General features: G+C 41.0%; 2 protein-coding genes across 7 annotated transcripts in view; one reads left to right on the top strand and one right to left on the bottom strand.

The window, feature by feature from the left end:
• Positions 1-14,819, bottom strand: part of MTOR (mechanistic target of rapamycin kinase) — a 69,921-nt gene that overhangs the window by 38,979 nt on the left and 16,123 nt on the right. For all 5 annotated transcript variants that reach the window (XM_059866431.1, XM_059866433.1, XM_059866432.1 and 2 more), the window contains 7 exons: positions 14,005-14,117; positions 13,386-13,548; positions 13,038-13,130; positions 12,219-12,365; positions 11,289-11,431; positions 10,528-10,690; positions 10,254-10,399 (listed from right to left, as the gene is read on the bottom strand). In XM_059866431.1, the coding sequence (XP_059722414.1) occupies positions 10,254-10,399; positions 10,528-10,690; positions 11,289-11,431; positions 12,219-12,365; positions 13,038-13,130; positions 13,386-13,548; positions 14,005-14,117 (968 nt within the window). The remainder of the gene's footprint in view (positions 1-10,253; positions 10,400-10,527; positions 10,691-11,288; positions 11,432-12,218; positions 12,366-13,037; positions 13,131-13,385; positions 13,549-14,004; positions 14,118-14,819) is intronic.
• ANGPTL7 (angiopoietin like 7) lies at positions 1,114-9,432 on the top strand. Of its 2 annotated transcripts, none has more exons than XM_059866436.1 (5): positions 1,114-1,886; positions 3,483-3,586; positions 3,905-4,099; positions 5,302-5,500; positions 7,912-9,432. In XM_059866436.1, exons 1-5 carry the CDS (start codon positions 1,508-1,510, stop codon positions 8,079-8,081), a joined length of 1,047 nt encoding a protein of 348 aa, XP_059722419.1. In that variant the 5' UTR covers positions 1,114-1,507; the 3' UTR covers positions 8,082-9,432. The 2 variants fall into 2 exon arrangements, with proteins under 2 accessions (XP_059722419.1, XP_059722420.1); XM_059866437.1 differs by having other exon boundaries at positions 1,115-1,886; positions 3,486-3,586.

Below are 14,819 nucleotides of genomic sequence, written 5' to 3' on the forward strand. Positions count from 1 at the left end.
TCCTAATGGTTCCTAATCAAGCAGAAATCCTGCAGCCACTTTGGATCAGCAAAAGAAGCCAAGATGGGGCAGTGTGTGTCAGCTGGGTTTGTGCTAATGTCCTTTGTAAGAAGTGCAAGATTAGCTTTCTATTGTTTCCTTGGACATCAAGAAGCTTTCACAGTGTTTATGCAAGGAGCAGATACATGAGGCATTTAATCCTTTATTTCATCTAATTTCTGCCCATTATCCTAATCAGAAATTTCACAGGAAGATGCAAGAACCCACATGTTGGGCAATTACAGAGCAGCTGGCCTGAGGAGCAAAATCTGATCCAGAAGGATCTAGAAGTCTGCAGACCTTCTGGAAAAGGCTGCACCTTTGCTGAAATGGTTTTATTTGGACATCAAGCTGCTATACTAAAATTCTGAACTGTTAAAAAATATAAAAGAGGAGGGGAAGTTGCCATCTCAGCCAGCTGAGACTGGACTAATACTCTGAACGTCTAAAAATTTAAGATTTACTCTAAAATCTACTGTTTATGTAACAATGGATATTTTAATTAACCATAGATTTTCCTCTCAAAATCCTATTAAAGAACTGGCCTCCCTAACACTGGAGTTAGATCACATTGCCAGTAAAAACACCCACCCTGTGTCAATTTTACACAGACTCTCACCATTACTTAATGTCCTTTCACTTGCCCACTATGAATAAACAGAGGAGTGAGATTTTACTTACACATTCTGCAGATTTCATTTCATCCCACCCTCAGATATCCCATTTCTAAAAGAACAGCAGTGGATTTTACAACATTAATAGTGCAGAGAACCCAGTATCCAGAGAGAAGAAGATTAGATGCTTAACTAATTAATTTGCTAAAATACTGTCTGAATTAAGAAATAATGCAATGACGGAGTTACCCCCTACAACTTCTGGGGTTGTAGTAGGACCTGTAGCAGTCAGGGCTACCTTCTAGGGAGTTCCCTTCCTTGAACTTCTAGAAACTCACCCATTTTGAACTGCCTTTTCACATTCTGGATCTCTAATGCTCTCATGTTATTTAAGTGCCAGAACTAGTCACCAAGAGGGCTCCAATCCAAGAGGCAATAATTGCTGGAAATTCTTCTCATTTCCTAGCCCTCTCCTACACCCCTTCAAGACAGAACTGAGGGAAGTCTCTCCTGCTCTCCCCAACCTTTCCTGGCTGAAACCTGTTCCAATTTCCCCCTGGAAATACCTGATATGAAGAGATGAACTGGGAGGGGCCAGCAAGCTCTTCATAGTTTCAGGGGGGTGGAGGTAAACAGAAAAATAGTATATAAGATGCTTTGAGACAGACTTCTAAAGTGCATAGACTCTGACAGGAGGTGTCTGAAAAAAAGCCACTTCCTCAGGCTCCACCTTCAGAGACTCACTTCACTGGAAGCAAGGAAGGTACCAGGCTGCTGCAGGAAATTTTATACCTATCCCAGCTGCATTCAGCCTACTGCAGTCAGCTGGAAGGTTTCTGTTGCTGTAAGCAAAAATGCCAGCAAGACCCAGGGTTCAGCTGGCATGGCTCTGCATTGTCACTGTGTGTGTGGTGATCTACCCAGCTCTGCTGCACAAACCTCCCAAGAGGAGAATGAGCAACGGGAATGCACAGCTGAAGGTGCCAGGCTGCTGTGAGGAGATCAAGGAGCTCAAGCTGCAGGTAGCCAACCTGAGCAGAATGCTGCAGGAGCTGAGCAAGAAGCAGGAAGGGGACTGGGTGAACGTGGTGATGCAGGTGATGGAGCTGGAAGGGAGCACCAAGCAGATGGAGTCGCGCCTCATCGACGCCGAGAGCAAGTACTCCCAAATGAACAACCAGATAGACATCATGCAACTGCAGGCAGCTCAGATGGTCACACAAACGTCAGCTGGTAAGGAGGGAGTCACCAAGCTCCCAGATGCACCTCTCAATGCACAATTAATGCCTAGTTCCTAGGGCTAGCACGTCCTGCTAACGTGGTTAGCAAGCACGCACGCTGAAAACTGCTGCTAGGCAGTGACCCTGAGGAAACTAGCTTGAACTTCTTCATCTGTATTTTCATATCTATGTCTGTTCTTAAGGAGTGCAGAAAATGAACAGGTATTGCATTTCTATAGTGAGGAATTCAGTCTAATATTTCATTTTCTGAGCACTGCACTAGCTGTCCTAAAAGAAGGGGAGCTGGCTTGGTTAGGGAATGGCTCTGGCAGTAATAACCTCTGAGCTCACAGTGCTGACAGGAGACTAGAAATTGTTAAAACAATTAGAAATGCTCTCCAGGAATTACTAAAGATTTCTAATTGTATCTTTATGACTATCTCTGAACCAGAGTAAAAAAAAGAGTGATCCATTCTTTTTAAATGATAATTCTTAAAAATTCAAGGCTGTAGATTGAATACTAACTGTGATATAGAATACAAACTGTGATTCATACCTAGCCAGACCACAGTTAAATTCTTCAAAATTCTCTTCCCTGAGGGAATATGTCACTGCACACAGTGATTGCACAGGCCTGTACTCAATGTGGAATGCAGGTGCATTTTTAGGTCAGCTACCTGTAAAGGCACTTCTAAAGAAAGCATCCTCCTTGCAGACTTTTCTCTTCAAATGAAATTCACTGCAAAGACCTTAAATTGTCTCAGTCTCAACTGGGTTTGCCAAAAGACTTCATTTGGATTTTTTTTAACATTAAGGAAGAACTTCTAAATCTATTTACTTAATTCTTCTCTAAAATAGTTCCATCTGGTGGGGTTTGACACATCACTATTTACAGTAGGCCTTAAAAAAAAGTTACACTTTAACAAGTCTCTTTGAAGCTGAAGAAAAAACAGTTACATGCCACAGAAACTGGCCCAGAAGGTCTTTAACACAGATGTTTCTCACCTCACCAGATAAGAGACATTTCTGAAAACTGTCAGACATTATAAAGCCTTGCTTCAGCTCATTCATTCTCCTCAAATAGCTATGCATTTTACCATCTTCAAGTCAGCTCCTGCACCAGGAGGAAAAGAGGCTTTCACAGACTGAGTGACTGCAGCTAAAAGGCACTTTCTTGTCACAGATGCCAGTGCAGAAAGGGCTGAACAAATATCCCTCAACCACAAACCTGGCCAACCTGCTCACACCCTCCAAACAGGCACCTCGCAGCAGGCTTGGCCATTTCACTGGATGAGTCTTTATTACTTCCTAGGGGGTCAGCAAATCTGCTTCCAGCACAGACACACACTGGCAATGTGGTGAGAAAGCAGAGATGTCTTTTTGCACAGCAGAGGTTAAAAAAATTTAAAAAAATCAAGTAATAAAAATCACAAAATCCCAGTGTTACAATGCATACACTCCTCATAATGAAGCCATTTCAGGAAAACATCAGACTTGTGGAAAGCCTTCTTCATCACTCCTTGTACCACAAGCTAAACTTTGCAGAAAGCACCTTCACAGAAGAGGAGTTCTTGCTGCTCAGATTCTCACTTTCTGGTTCTGATCCAAGTAGATGCTGTTTATGACTGCTCATCACTTTACCAGAGGAACTACAGAATTTCTGGTGTTTACAAGTTACCTCCTGATGAATTTTTGGGAATTCCAGATCTGGAGGTAAGGCTATTCAGTACACAATGTATATTACATGTCTTTTAAAATATAATCAAGAAATACCTCTCTACAGAGATGAAAAAAGCACACACTAAGTTTTGGTACCCTGCACTTGCCATCAGCATCTTTATGTAAGCAAACTTAAAAGGATGGAAAGAGTGTATGTACATTTAAGAGAGAAAACAGCAAAAGGGTTTATCTAATAATTTTTTGCCATAGAAGTTTCTTCAGGTTGTGAAATCTGGAACAATGTCATGTTAAGAGAATTGAACCTTCCTAAGTCTACTGACAAGTAACCACTGCCTTTTTTTCCTATTCCAGGTGTTCTGTGACATGGAGACAGATGGAGGTGGCTGGACTGTCATCCAAAGACGAAAAGTTGGTTTGACATCGTTCCATAGGGACTGGAAACAATACAAGGAAGGGTTTGGCAATATTAAGGGAGATTTTTGGCTGGGAAATGAAAATATCTACAGACTTTCACGACGCCCCACTGTTCTGCGAGTAGAGCTGGAGGTAATTAATCAGCTCTTAATTTCAGCAGCAAAAGGCTTTTTTATTCCCCAGTACCAGATACCATCTCCTGTCTTTTTAGGAGGCCCAAAGAATTTGCATGCTTTAATTACAGGAGAAGGAAGCAGGATCAACCCAGGAATACTTCTGTCTTGTGTTTGAATGTATGTTCTCCCATGTGCAAAGTCAGTGGCACAACCTTCTGTCTGCACACACACTGTGTCTTCAGAATGTGTGGGGTTCTTTGCAGAAACCACTGCAGACAGAGATCAAACTGCTGATCATCTCAGATTTAAAAATTCAAAAAGAGATGTCCCATTAAGTTTCCAAGCCTCTGAGTCTTTTCATTTTGCAGCCTGGGTACCAGAGTTTGTATTGTGTTACTCTCAATTTCTTCAGTCTGTTAAAGGCTTGGATTTGACTTAGACTAGTTTATAGTTGGTACAATAGCTTTGAGGGATGGGATATGTACAAACTGAAAGGCTCAATTGTTGAGTTTGGGAGGTCCCCAGGACAAGGTGAGAGATGAGGAATCTGACTCCATGTTCTCAGAAGGCTGATTTATTATTTAATGATTTGATATTATATTAAAGAATGCTATACAAAAACTGTATATAATATACTATATTCACAAGAATGATCATGAAAAACCCGTGGCTGACTCCTCAGAGTCCAACACAGCTGATGGTGATTGGTCATTGAGTAAAAGCAATTCACATCAAACCAATCAAACATGCATCTGTTGGTAAACAATCTCCAGACCACATTCCAAAGCAGCAAAACAGGGAGAAGCAAATGAGATAATATTGCTTTTTCTCTGAGGCTTCTCATCTTTCCAGGAGAAGAAATCCTGGTGAAGGGATTTTTCAGAAAATATGACAGTGACACTTAACATCTAAAAGTCACTGCTTTAGAGAGGAAAAAAATTACTTGAGGCAGCATGCTGACACAAGGATAGTGAATGCAAGAGCTGCACATCAGGTTTCCTACAGGTTGTACAATACCAGTGCAGATAAAACATGGAAGTTTTACCTTGTTTTCAAGTTTTACCAAGTGTTTCATGCCTTGCTCTGGAAAGTTCCTTTGCCTTAACAGAGCAGTTTCTGCAGTCTGAGACAGTAAAAATACATGTATATAACCATGGATGTTGGGTCTTTTTCATGACTGCTCTAACAGGACTGCTTTCCTCTCCCCTGTTGGGGCAGGACTGGGAAGGTAACACCCGCTACGCCCAGTACCAGCAGTTCACCCTGAGCAATGAAATCAACAGCTACAGGCTGTTTGTGGGGAACTACAGCGGCAACAGCGGGCGGGATTCGCTGCGCTACCACAACAACACAGCCTTCAGCACAAAGGACAAGGACAACGACAAGTGTGTGGATGACTGTGCCCACTTCCGGAAAGGTAAAGCCCACAAAATGTCACTGGTAGGTCGGATGTGACACACACACAGGATTAGGTGTTGCTCTGGATCCAAACCCTCCATCAGAGCCGACTCCTTTCCTCCACCATTGCATTAAAGCTTCTCAGCCAGAGGTAACCCCGAGGAGCAGACCCTGTTATGGGGGAAAGCTCCATCCCACCATCACCAGAGCTCCTGCATGCCTGGACTTGTCTCCACGTGCTCAGCTGCAGCACCCAGCCAGCCAAAGCTGTCTCTGGGGTGAAACACCACAGTGCTGCTGTTTGGTTCAGCATCAAGGGCCAGACAAGCTCAGGCATGTCCCCATCTGGCTATATTGGTCTAACCCCAATAATTAGGTCTAAGAAGAAAAAAGGTTTTTATTTTGTGTGTTCTCCACTGTCATGGTTTGAAAAGGAAGTGAGGTTTTTGGGAGGCTGTAGTCAAACCAATAGGTGCTCAGATTTGAATATTAGCACCTGGTGTAGTCACCACGACATCCAGCTTATATACTCTTAACAAAATGTGATCTTAAGTCATTAATACATCACAATAACTTATTATATTCATTGGTGCAAAGCAATTAATGTCAATATAATTGGCAAAAGTTTTACAGAAATTCAATAAGGCATGTATACACATCTACTTATGCACGTAGTTTAGCTTACAAAAATTCTCATGTATCTTTCCTAATCTGTTTCCATGCTGACGGCCCTGTCTTCTTTGCTATAGATACACTTGAAAATCACCAATTGTTATTTCTTCTATGAACTCAGCTTTGCTTGCAGGCCAGCTGTCCAGCCCCTCCATACTCTCCCTTTTTGTAGCTCAGCAACAAACACAGCTGACAAGGATTTTGCAGGGCCCCATGCAAAAATCCAAGCAGACAAGGGAGATACAGGGCAATAATTACAATCACCAACAAAATTAACAATCCAGTCTTCAACAAGGCCTTAAGCCACCCAGTGATGCCCCAGCTCTTGAAAAAACTGTTCAGCCATCCCCATCCATCATTCACTTGTAAGTAATTGTTTTGTCCAATCGTACCTAAGAAGGTTCTCCCTGCATCTCCCCTCCTGTCCCGAGAGAGCTGCTTGGGTCAGGTGTAGAGAGCCCAACACTCCCTCTTTCCATGCCACTAGTAACATCTGAGTGGCAAATCAAAGGAGAGGAAAATACACTTATGTGGGAAGTCTGGCAGTTAAAGCTGATTTACAGAGCCAGACTGTCACCATCATATTTTCTGAAAAATCCCTTTGCCAGGATTTCTTCTCCTGGGAAGCTGAGAAGCCTCAGAGAAAAATGAAAACAATAATTATCTGATTGCTTCTCCTGTGTTTTGCTGCTTTGGAATGTGGTTTGGAGATTGTTTATCCAACTGGTCACTGTTTGATTGGTTTCATGTGAATTGTTTTAACTAATGACCAACCCAGTCCAGCTGTGTCAAGGCTCTAGAGAGTCACAAGTTCTTAATTAGTATCTTGTTAAGCCTTCTGTAAGTATTCTTTAGTATAGTTTAGTATAGTTTTAGTATAGCATTCTTTAATATAATACAATATATAAAATAATAAATTAGCCTTCTAAGAATATGCAGTCAGATTCATCATTTCCTTCCTGCCACGGGGGACCCAGAAAATACCACACCAGACTGTGAATTACAGACATCAGTACTCTTAAAATAACTGTGTGCTCTCAGTCCCTTATAGTATCTGCCAGACTATCTCACATGCTGATAAAACACAGTGATACAGGAAGTTATTCCTTAATATCTATCAGGTTCTGATTTTTTCTTATATTTTTGTAAGTTTTCAAATCCTAGTATTAGGCACCTGTAATTCTTCTCCTGTATTCACCTCCACATTCAGCTTGACTTGTGATCTTTATTACAACCTTATTACAAGCCTCTAATTTCAGAGGTCATTCTCTTAATTTAATTTAGTATCTTTGAGCTCTGTCAAAGATAATTATCTTCATTACATCTTGCTCTTTAATTTCCCCATTGTGTCTCACACAACATGCAAATAAAACTGTTGATCTCAGTCTCAGTAAATACTCAGAGAGTTCAGGAACTTTTTAAACACCTTAAGATGTTCTAGGGAATTACCCAGACTCACTTCCTATGCTAATTCACTGAGACAGAAACATGTCAAGGAAATATTCTAAGAGGAATGAGCAGCTAAATTAAAAGCTACTGGACTAATTTGACTATAGAGCTGTAATGCCTTTAAGTTCCTAAATATCTAAGTTTTAAATTTACCTGCAAGCTCAACTATCAGAGCCACAGGCTCCAGGGATTAAGTGCTGCATTCTGCTCAGTGTCCTCTGGAACAAGCAGTAATCATTCATACAAAATAATTCTATAAATAGAATTAATTTAAATTAATGGCAGGAATCTCTTCTGTTTCCTGGCAAGGTGGATATTGGTACAACTGCTGCACAGACTCCAACCTGAATGGGGTCTACTACCGCAGAGGAGAGCACACCAAGAACATGGATGGCATCACCTGGTACGGGTGGCACGGCTCCACCTACTCCCTCAAGAGAGTGGAGATGAAGATCCGGCCAGAGGATTTCAAACCATAGAAGAAATCAATGTTTGATTGTACAGCTACATGACTTCACCATGCCAAAGGTGGGCAATAAACAGCCAAATAATGTTTCATTTCATCCAACACATGCATCAGCTATTACTGGTGATGTTCACAAACACTGCAACACCAGTCAGAGCCACCAGTATTATCAGGACTCAGGCCTGTTCCCTCCTCTTCAGGCTCTTTCCAAAGGGAAAAATATTGTGTTAGAGTAGCTTAGAACTGAATGCACTTATAGCACCTTCAGAAAACCTCTGGGTGTGTTTTCACTAGCAGTGTGATTACTGGGTTGCCTTAGTACTATTAACCAGATAGGCAGGGACTGAAAAGCAAAAGCCTCTGGGCTTCCTTTCCTTCAGTGTCTGGAGCAAGCACTGCAAATCAACTTCTTTCAAGAAATACTCAAACCACAAAACTTATAGACTCATTTCAAGCCAGAGGAATCCATCAGAAGTGCCCCTGATGCACCTTTCTTTAGTGTACAGTGACTTACTTTCGCACAGAAGAAAGAACAAAGCTCAAAAATGTTGTGTTAATTAGCATTGTCCAGATTCTCCCCTGACCTTTTACTGCCACCTCCTGCTGCTGCCTCAAATAATCCCCACTGAAGGCTGCCCTAACAAATAGTAACACTGGAGGAGGATTTGCCCCATGGGCCCTCCAATGTTTATTTCTATCCACACAGATCACCTAAATGCTGATAAAGTAGAAAAACAACTTTCTGGGCTGTTCCCAAACTGTGTTCAGGTTAGAATACAAACATGCTGTATGTCAGTAAGGCTGAGAGTGAGCAGCAGGTTAGCAAGCCAAAGAACTCAACCCCAACACTTAAAACCACTGCATTCATGAGCAGAATAACAGCTCTCACACCAGAGAATCCCTAAGTGCCAAAAGTTATTTCACTGTAGGGGAATATTTGCTAACACAGCAGACTGAGGAGTATCAGAATCTGATCCAACTTCCCAGGTGGAAGTTAGCTAGAGATAGTCTGTCAAAAATAGTAAACTTCTCCCTCATGTAACAGAATGTTAAAGATAACAGTTCAAAAAGAATGAGACTCCTCCTATAGGCCTACCATTGTTTGAATATGTTGGAAAATGATCATGATAATTAATATATCTATTTTTAGTCACCTTGAAGAGAGTTTGAATCCAGATTGGGTTGTTCAGTCCTGTGTGAAATGGAAGATAAAGGTGTCTTGGGAATTTACATATGTTCAAATATTCATAATGCAATTTTCAACTGTGTGGAACTATAGTTGGAACTATTTTAATTGTGGTTTATAATGGATTTTTAAAGGTTTCTAAAACTTTTTCATTTCTAATAAATTGTTTCATTTTTAAGTGTGCTTTACATCAATTCTTTGATCCTTCACTTGTTTTTTGATACACAAAAAAACCAACTGCATAAGCAACTGAAACCAAGAAAAAAATACACTGAATTCTGTATTTTTCTCAATAACATGAGGCAGAATGAAGGGTGAAAACAAAATAGAGGAGAAAAAAATTGGAAAACACAATTCCAAGGAAGTAGGAGGGTTGAAAAATTCACTGCATAAAGACAAAGTTAAGCTTTTGCTCAACCAAAATCAATTTGTTCATCTCAAATAGCTAAGCTAACATTTCTGTGATATGGAATAGAGATTCACATTTTAAAACATGTGGTTTAGCATCAAATCCTGTGCAGGTTATTTCAGGCTAACATCTGTGTCACTGACCAAGCTCAGAAACAACAGACAATTTATATATCTATTTGACTAAAGAGCAATGAGACCTATCTAAGCTAAATCAGCACAATGTGATGAGAAATCTTAATTAAGAACTTCAACTTTTCTGACTTATTTATATGCAGGTATAGAAATCTGTCTCATTTAATGTTCACATTTAACCTGCAGCCATTTCATGACATTCCACAGTGAACTGGAAGGGTGAGAAAAGGGAATCAGAACATTTTCCTGCACTTCTTCCTGCAAAACTTCCCTGGGCTTCTGTCATAGTTTTAACCACACAGCAGACAGAACTCAGCAGCTAAAATTGCACATTTGCAAGTAGCTGAACAACATCTTGTGACAGAGTGAAGTCCTAAGAACTACCTAGATTAATCCTAGTGGTATCTTAAATTGTAGCTACTGCAAGAGCAGAAATCTCACCAGCTGTGGTCCTACCTGATAAGAGACTCTAGAATAGCTGGGGTGGGACCCTTTTGAAATTCCAGCTCTTTGTAGTGAAGGGCCTTAGCATATGCTCGACATTTGGCAGCTCTTTCCCCCAGAAGGACAATGCCATTGTCATCTCTCAAAGGCAGGGGGCCCTGGGAAGGAGCACACACATCAAAACCAGGATGAGTATTACAAAATAGTCATGAATTCCACACCACAAATAGAATAATAGAATAGCCACCACAACAGCACTGTAGGAGCTGCTCAACAGCATCTCTACCTTGTCACTGTGCTCCATGAACTCTGCCAAGTTCAGTAGTGTCTGAGTGACTTCTGCAATGTCCTGAGAAGTCAAGGCCAACTCAATGCTTCGGATCAGCTCATCTTGCTGGTCTTCATTCAGCTCAGACCAGCATGAAACAAAGGCAGCATTGAAGAGGTCTCTGGGGAGGAACACAAAAGACAGTGTGAGGTGGGGATTCATGAGAAAAAGTCTGTTTGACAATGGGCTCACCTTCCTACCCAGAGAAAGAGAGCTAAAAAATACACTTACAGGCCTGCCTGCAATAAACAGTGATTAGCTTTGATAAAGCTAACTTCTGTGAAACTTTCATTTAAAAAATATAGAACAGGCTGGTATATACTACAATAATAGAAATATTGTGCTATCATATGCTACCAAAGTTTCTCCAAACATGCTGGTTGTAAAAAACCACTGCAGTTTATTCCACTCAGATGCATTTTTATTCCCCACAGTAAATACTCCATACAAATCATTCATACTCTGCTGTTTTTCCAGCTTCACTTATGTGCATCACCTTATTTCTGGACTAACATGCAGAATTTCAATGAAAGATTTGTGCACATCACGGAGCAGCCAACTAGGAAGGGTGGAAATGAAATCAAGCTGTTGGCTCTTTGATTTATGCCAAAGCAGGAACTGTCTCTATTTATGAAACCTAAGAGCTTCTAAACAACCTTCATTTTTCCTTACAATATCCAGCTTCCTTCTGCCATTTCAAGTGAGATAAAATTCTGTACCGAGCCATGGGATTATAGGCCTGAGCCAGGGCCCAACACGAGCGCAGGGATGGTGAGGAAGAATCTTTCAGCAGCTCCAAACTCAGTCTCCTTAACCATTCCAACCAGTCATCCTTGGAAACTCTTCTTGCTGCTCCCCAGGCCTGCAGTACAAAGGAAGATAATTCACTTACCAAACAAAGCACTATCCAAGAGCACAAGAAATCCATCAGTGGGCAGCATTATTTCTTTACAGCTCCAAACCACATGCTGAGAATTCCTTTTCAATTTCCTGAAATCCATTACCTTTACCAGATAATCTGCAGTACTCAAGTCTCACGTCTAAGAAATCTTCCCTAAATGTATTCCTGCCATGAGATGGGAAGTATTTAACATGAACAATCCTTTCTCTACAAAAATACATGCTGAGCTGAAGACACTGTTGAAACATCAGCTTAAAATACATAATGCATTTAGAATTACATTTTTGAGTCCAGCATTTTCAAACCAATCCATCCCATTACTGAACTGTGTGCTGCATGCATGAACTGTTCAAACTAGCCAGTGCTTAGCTACTAAGTTCTGCCCTCAAGAAAATATAAAACTAGGATGTAAGAGGGCAAAAGCAAAAATACAAAGGATGGCAGAGGCTCTGAAAAAGATGTCTCTATTGGCAAGAGATTATTCATTGTGATCTAGAAAGTCTTGCTCATACTTAACAAGCAAGTGTAAAGGTTACTTCACAGCCACTCCTATCTTAAAAGTTGTTCAGCACCTTCTAATTTTAAAGAGTCTCAGACTCTACTTTGACTTCAGTTTTGTGCAGAAGAGAAAAGCAACATAAAAGCAAGATAAATAAATGTAGTTCAGATGCATCAGACAAAACTCCTTCAGTGTGACACATTAGCTCCCCTCAGCAGCAAATTCACACTGTGAAGGCTCTAGTCTTACCTTCTGCAGGTTGATGGTGCTCACATGTAATTTCTTCATGGGACCTGTTTCCACAGGACCAGTGGCTGAAGTTTCTCCCTGGTTGCTTCTCAACATTCGATGCTGATAAATCAGGGGATCCTCCTCTTCATCAGCAAGAGTGTAACCCTACAATAATTGGTTTACAGTGAAAACCACACCCACACATACAGAAGCAATTCTTGACAAGCCAAAAAAAAAGAGCACTTGCAGCAAAATCTTGCAGCAAAATCCGTGAAGGAAATAACCATGTTTTGTTATAAAGATTACACCTTATAAGTCAGAGAACTCTAAACAGTATCCCTTTGAAACTCAAGGTAACTGTCAAGAACTCTTAGCTCCTAGTACAAAAAGCCAAAATAATGTACATTGAAACAAGCACTGTTGCCTATTTGACTTGCTAGTTGCTTGTTCCACACACATTGTAAACCAGTTACTAAGTTTTTAAAATGTAAGACATTCCACATAAAATATTGAGATAACAAGGTCTCCTCAAGTCCTGAAACCATGGGAAAAATAGGATAAATCCACATTCAAGAAAAGAATAGTAATGACACTGGCTACAAGTCTAAGTTCTTCCCTAGAGCTTGCCATGATTTTTCTGTAAGAAATATTTAATATCAGTAGACAAAAAAATCCCATTGCAACCTCAAAGCTGCATTAAAAACCTGCACTTAACACAGAAACAGAGCAACAACCACTCCTTATTTTATGAGTAAATCCAAGTGAAAGTTCCAGCTACATCTGTTTTAACATGACAATATCCCAAAAGTGCAAACAACTGCACACTTGTCAGCTTACCTTCACAATTCTGCAGATGAGAACATCATAGCGTTGATGGTTAATTCTGTGTCGCACCAGGACTTTGTTCACCATCGGGATAAAAATTTGGTACTGTCAAAGGGAGTGCATCATAAACTTGTTACTCAGTGGCACCGAGAGCAGTAAAATTCCATCACTTTGTTTCATTGATGAGAAACCAGTTCTGACAGTTTGATTTCAGTAACTCTCAATTCCAGAAACAACAAAGAGAAGAAAAATCAGTTCTCTTGGAAATCTGTGAGTACGTTACAAAACTTCACCTTTAAAGCCTTAATCTCTGGGACAGTCACACCTTCTGTGAGCTTTCAAGCCAAAGAAAAATATTACCTTCTTTCCCAGCTGGAACACCAGAGAGGAGAGGGTGTCCATTGCAGTTGTTCTGAGCTCAGGGCTCTGATCTAGTGTTCGAACAATGGGGTGAATAATCCGTGATGCATAATCCGTGAAATCCAGGGACTCTGTCAGGCGGTCCACTGTTTCTAGAGCAGCTCTTAAGTCAGAGCAAAAAGAGGGAAGAGCTTATCTCTCAGAGTGTTAAGAAAGAAATAAGAAAAATTATTAAAGTGCTCAGTCCTCCTAGGATTAATAACAATAGGAAAAACAGGCCACCAGAACTCTGTTAAAGCAGTGAGTACTTGCAGGACAGTTTGCAAGTGACTAAAATAGTGGCAGGTGAGAATCAGAAAATTTTAAAAACCCCAAAGAACCAACAACAACAAAGAAACCCAAACCAACCAATCAAAAACAACCAAAACCCACCAACAAACCCAAAAAATTGGTAACACTGCTGTAACATCCAAACAAAAATAACCTTCCACAATGATTTAACACAGAAAAGCTGAGGAAGGGACTAAGTGGTATTTAATGGTAAATGTTCAGGCACTGCAGAACTTGGATATCACAGGTGAAACTACAAAGAGAGAGCCTGAAAGCCACCAGGACTTACTTGCGAGCCACCACAGGGACATCTGGGGCATCAAATAGCTTTACAATGGGAGGTAGTAACAAGTGAAGGTAGTCATCCAGGTTAGCTCCAAAGAGCTGGATTGCATTAAGGAGCTGGAGAGAAAAAACACAGAAGACTAGAATGTCAAAGGGTTTGAACAGAACTTAAAGATCATCTAGTCACAACCCCCCTGCCATGGGCAGGGACACCTTCTACTAGACCAGGTTGCTCAAGGCTATATCCAGCCTGACTCTGAACCCTGCCAATGCTGGGACTTCCATGCACAACCTGTTCCAGTGTCTCACCACCACGCAGTAAAGAATGTCTTCTTAATATCTAACCTAAATTTCCCCTCTTTCAGTTTGTACCTGTTACTCCTTGTACCTGTTACTCCTTTCCTTTTCCTCTTACTCCTTGTTCTTGACAAAGTGTCTCTCTCTGGCTGCCCTATAGCTCCTTTCATATTGTGGGTCTCCATACAACCTTTTCCTCTCCAGGCTGAAGAGCCCCAACTTTCTCAGCCTGTCTTCATAGGGGAGGTGCTCCACTTCTCTTATCAACTTTGTGGCTTCCTCTGGACCTGCTCCAACAGTTTCATGTCCTTCTTACACTGAGGACACCAGAACTGCAGATAATGCTCCAAGCGGGGTCTCACAAGAGTAGAATTGAGGGGGAGAATCAAATCCTTCTACCAAAAGGACCCAGTGTGACTCAAAGTTATGGATGAGATCCTTAAACAAGTCAGTGTCTGTCACCACATTTCTCTTCACAGAGAAAAGCAAGGCACAATTCTTCCCAAGAATATTTCTGGGTGC

Source organism: Haemorhous mexicanus, chromosome 23 (assembly GCF_027477595.1).
Source record: "Haemorhous mexicanus isolate bHaeMex1 chromosome 23, bHaeMex1.pri, whole genome shotgun sequence".
In the NCBI taxonomy this organism is placed as follows: Eukaryota; Metazoa; Chordata; class Aves; order Passeriformes; family Fringillidae; genus Haemorhous; species Haemorhous mexicanus.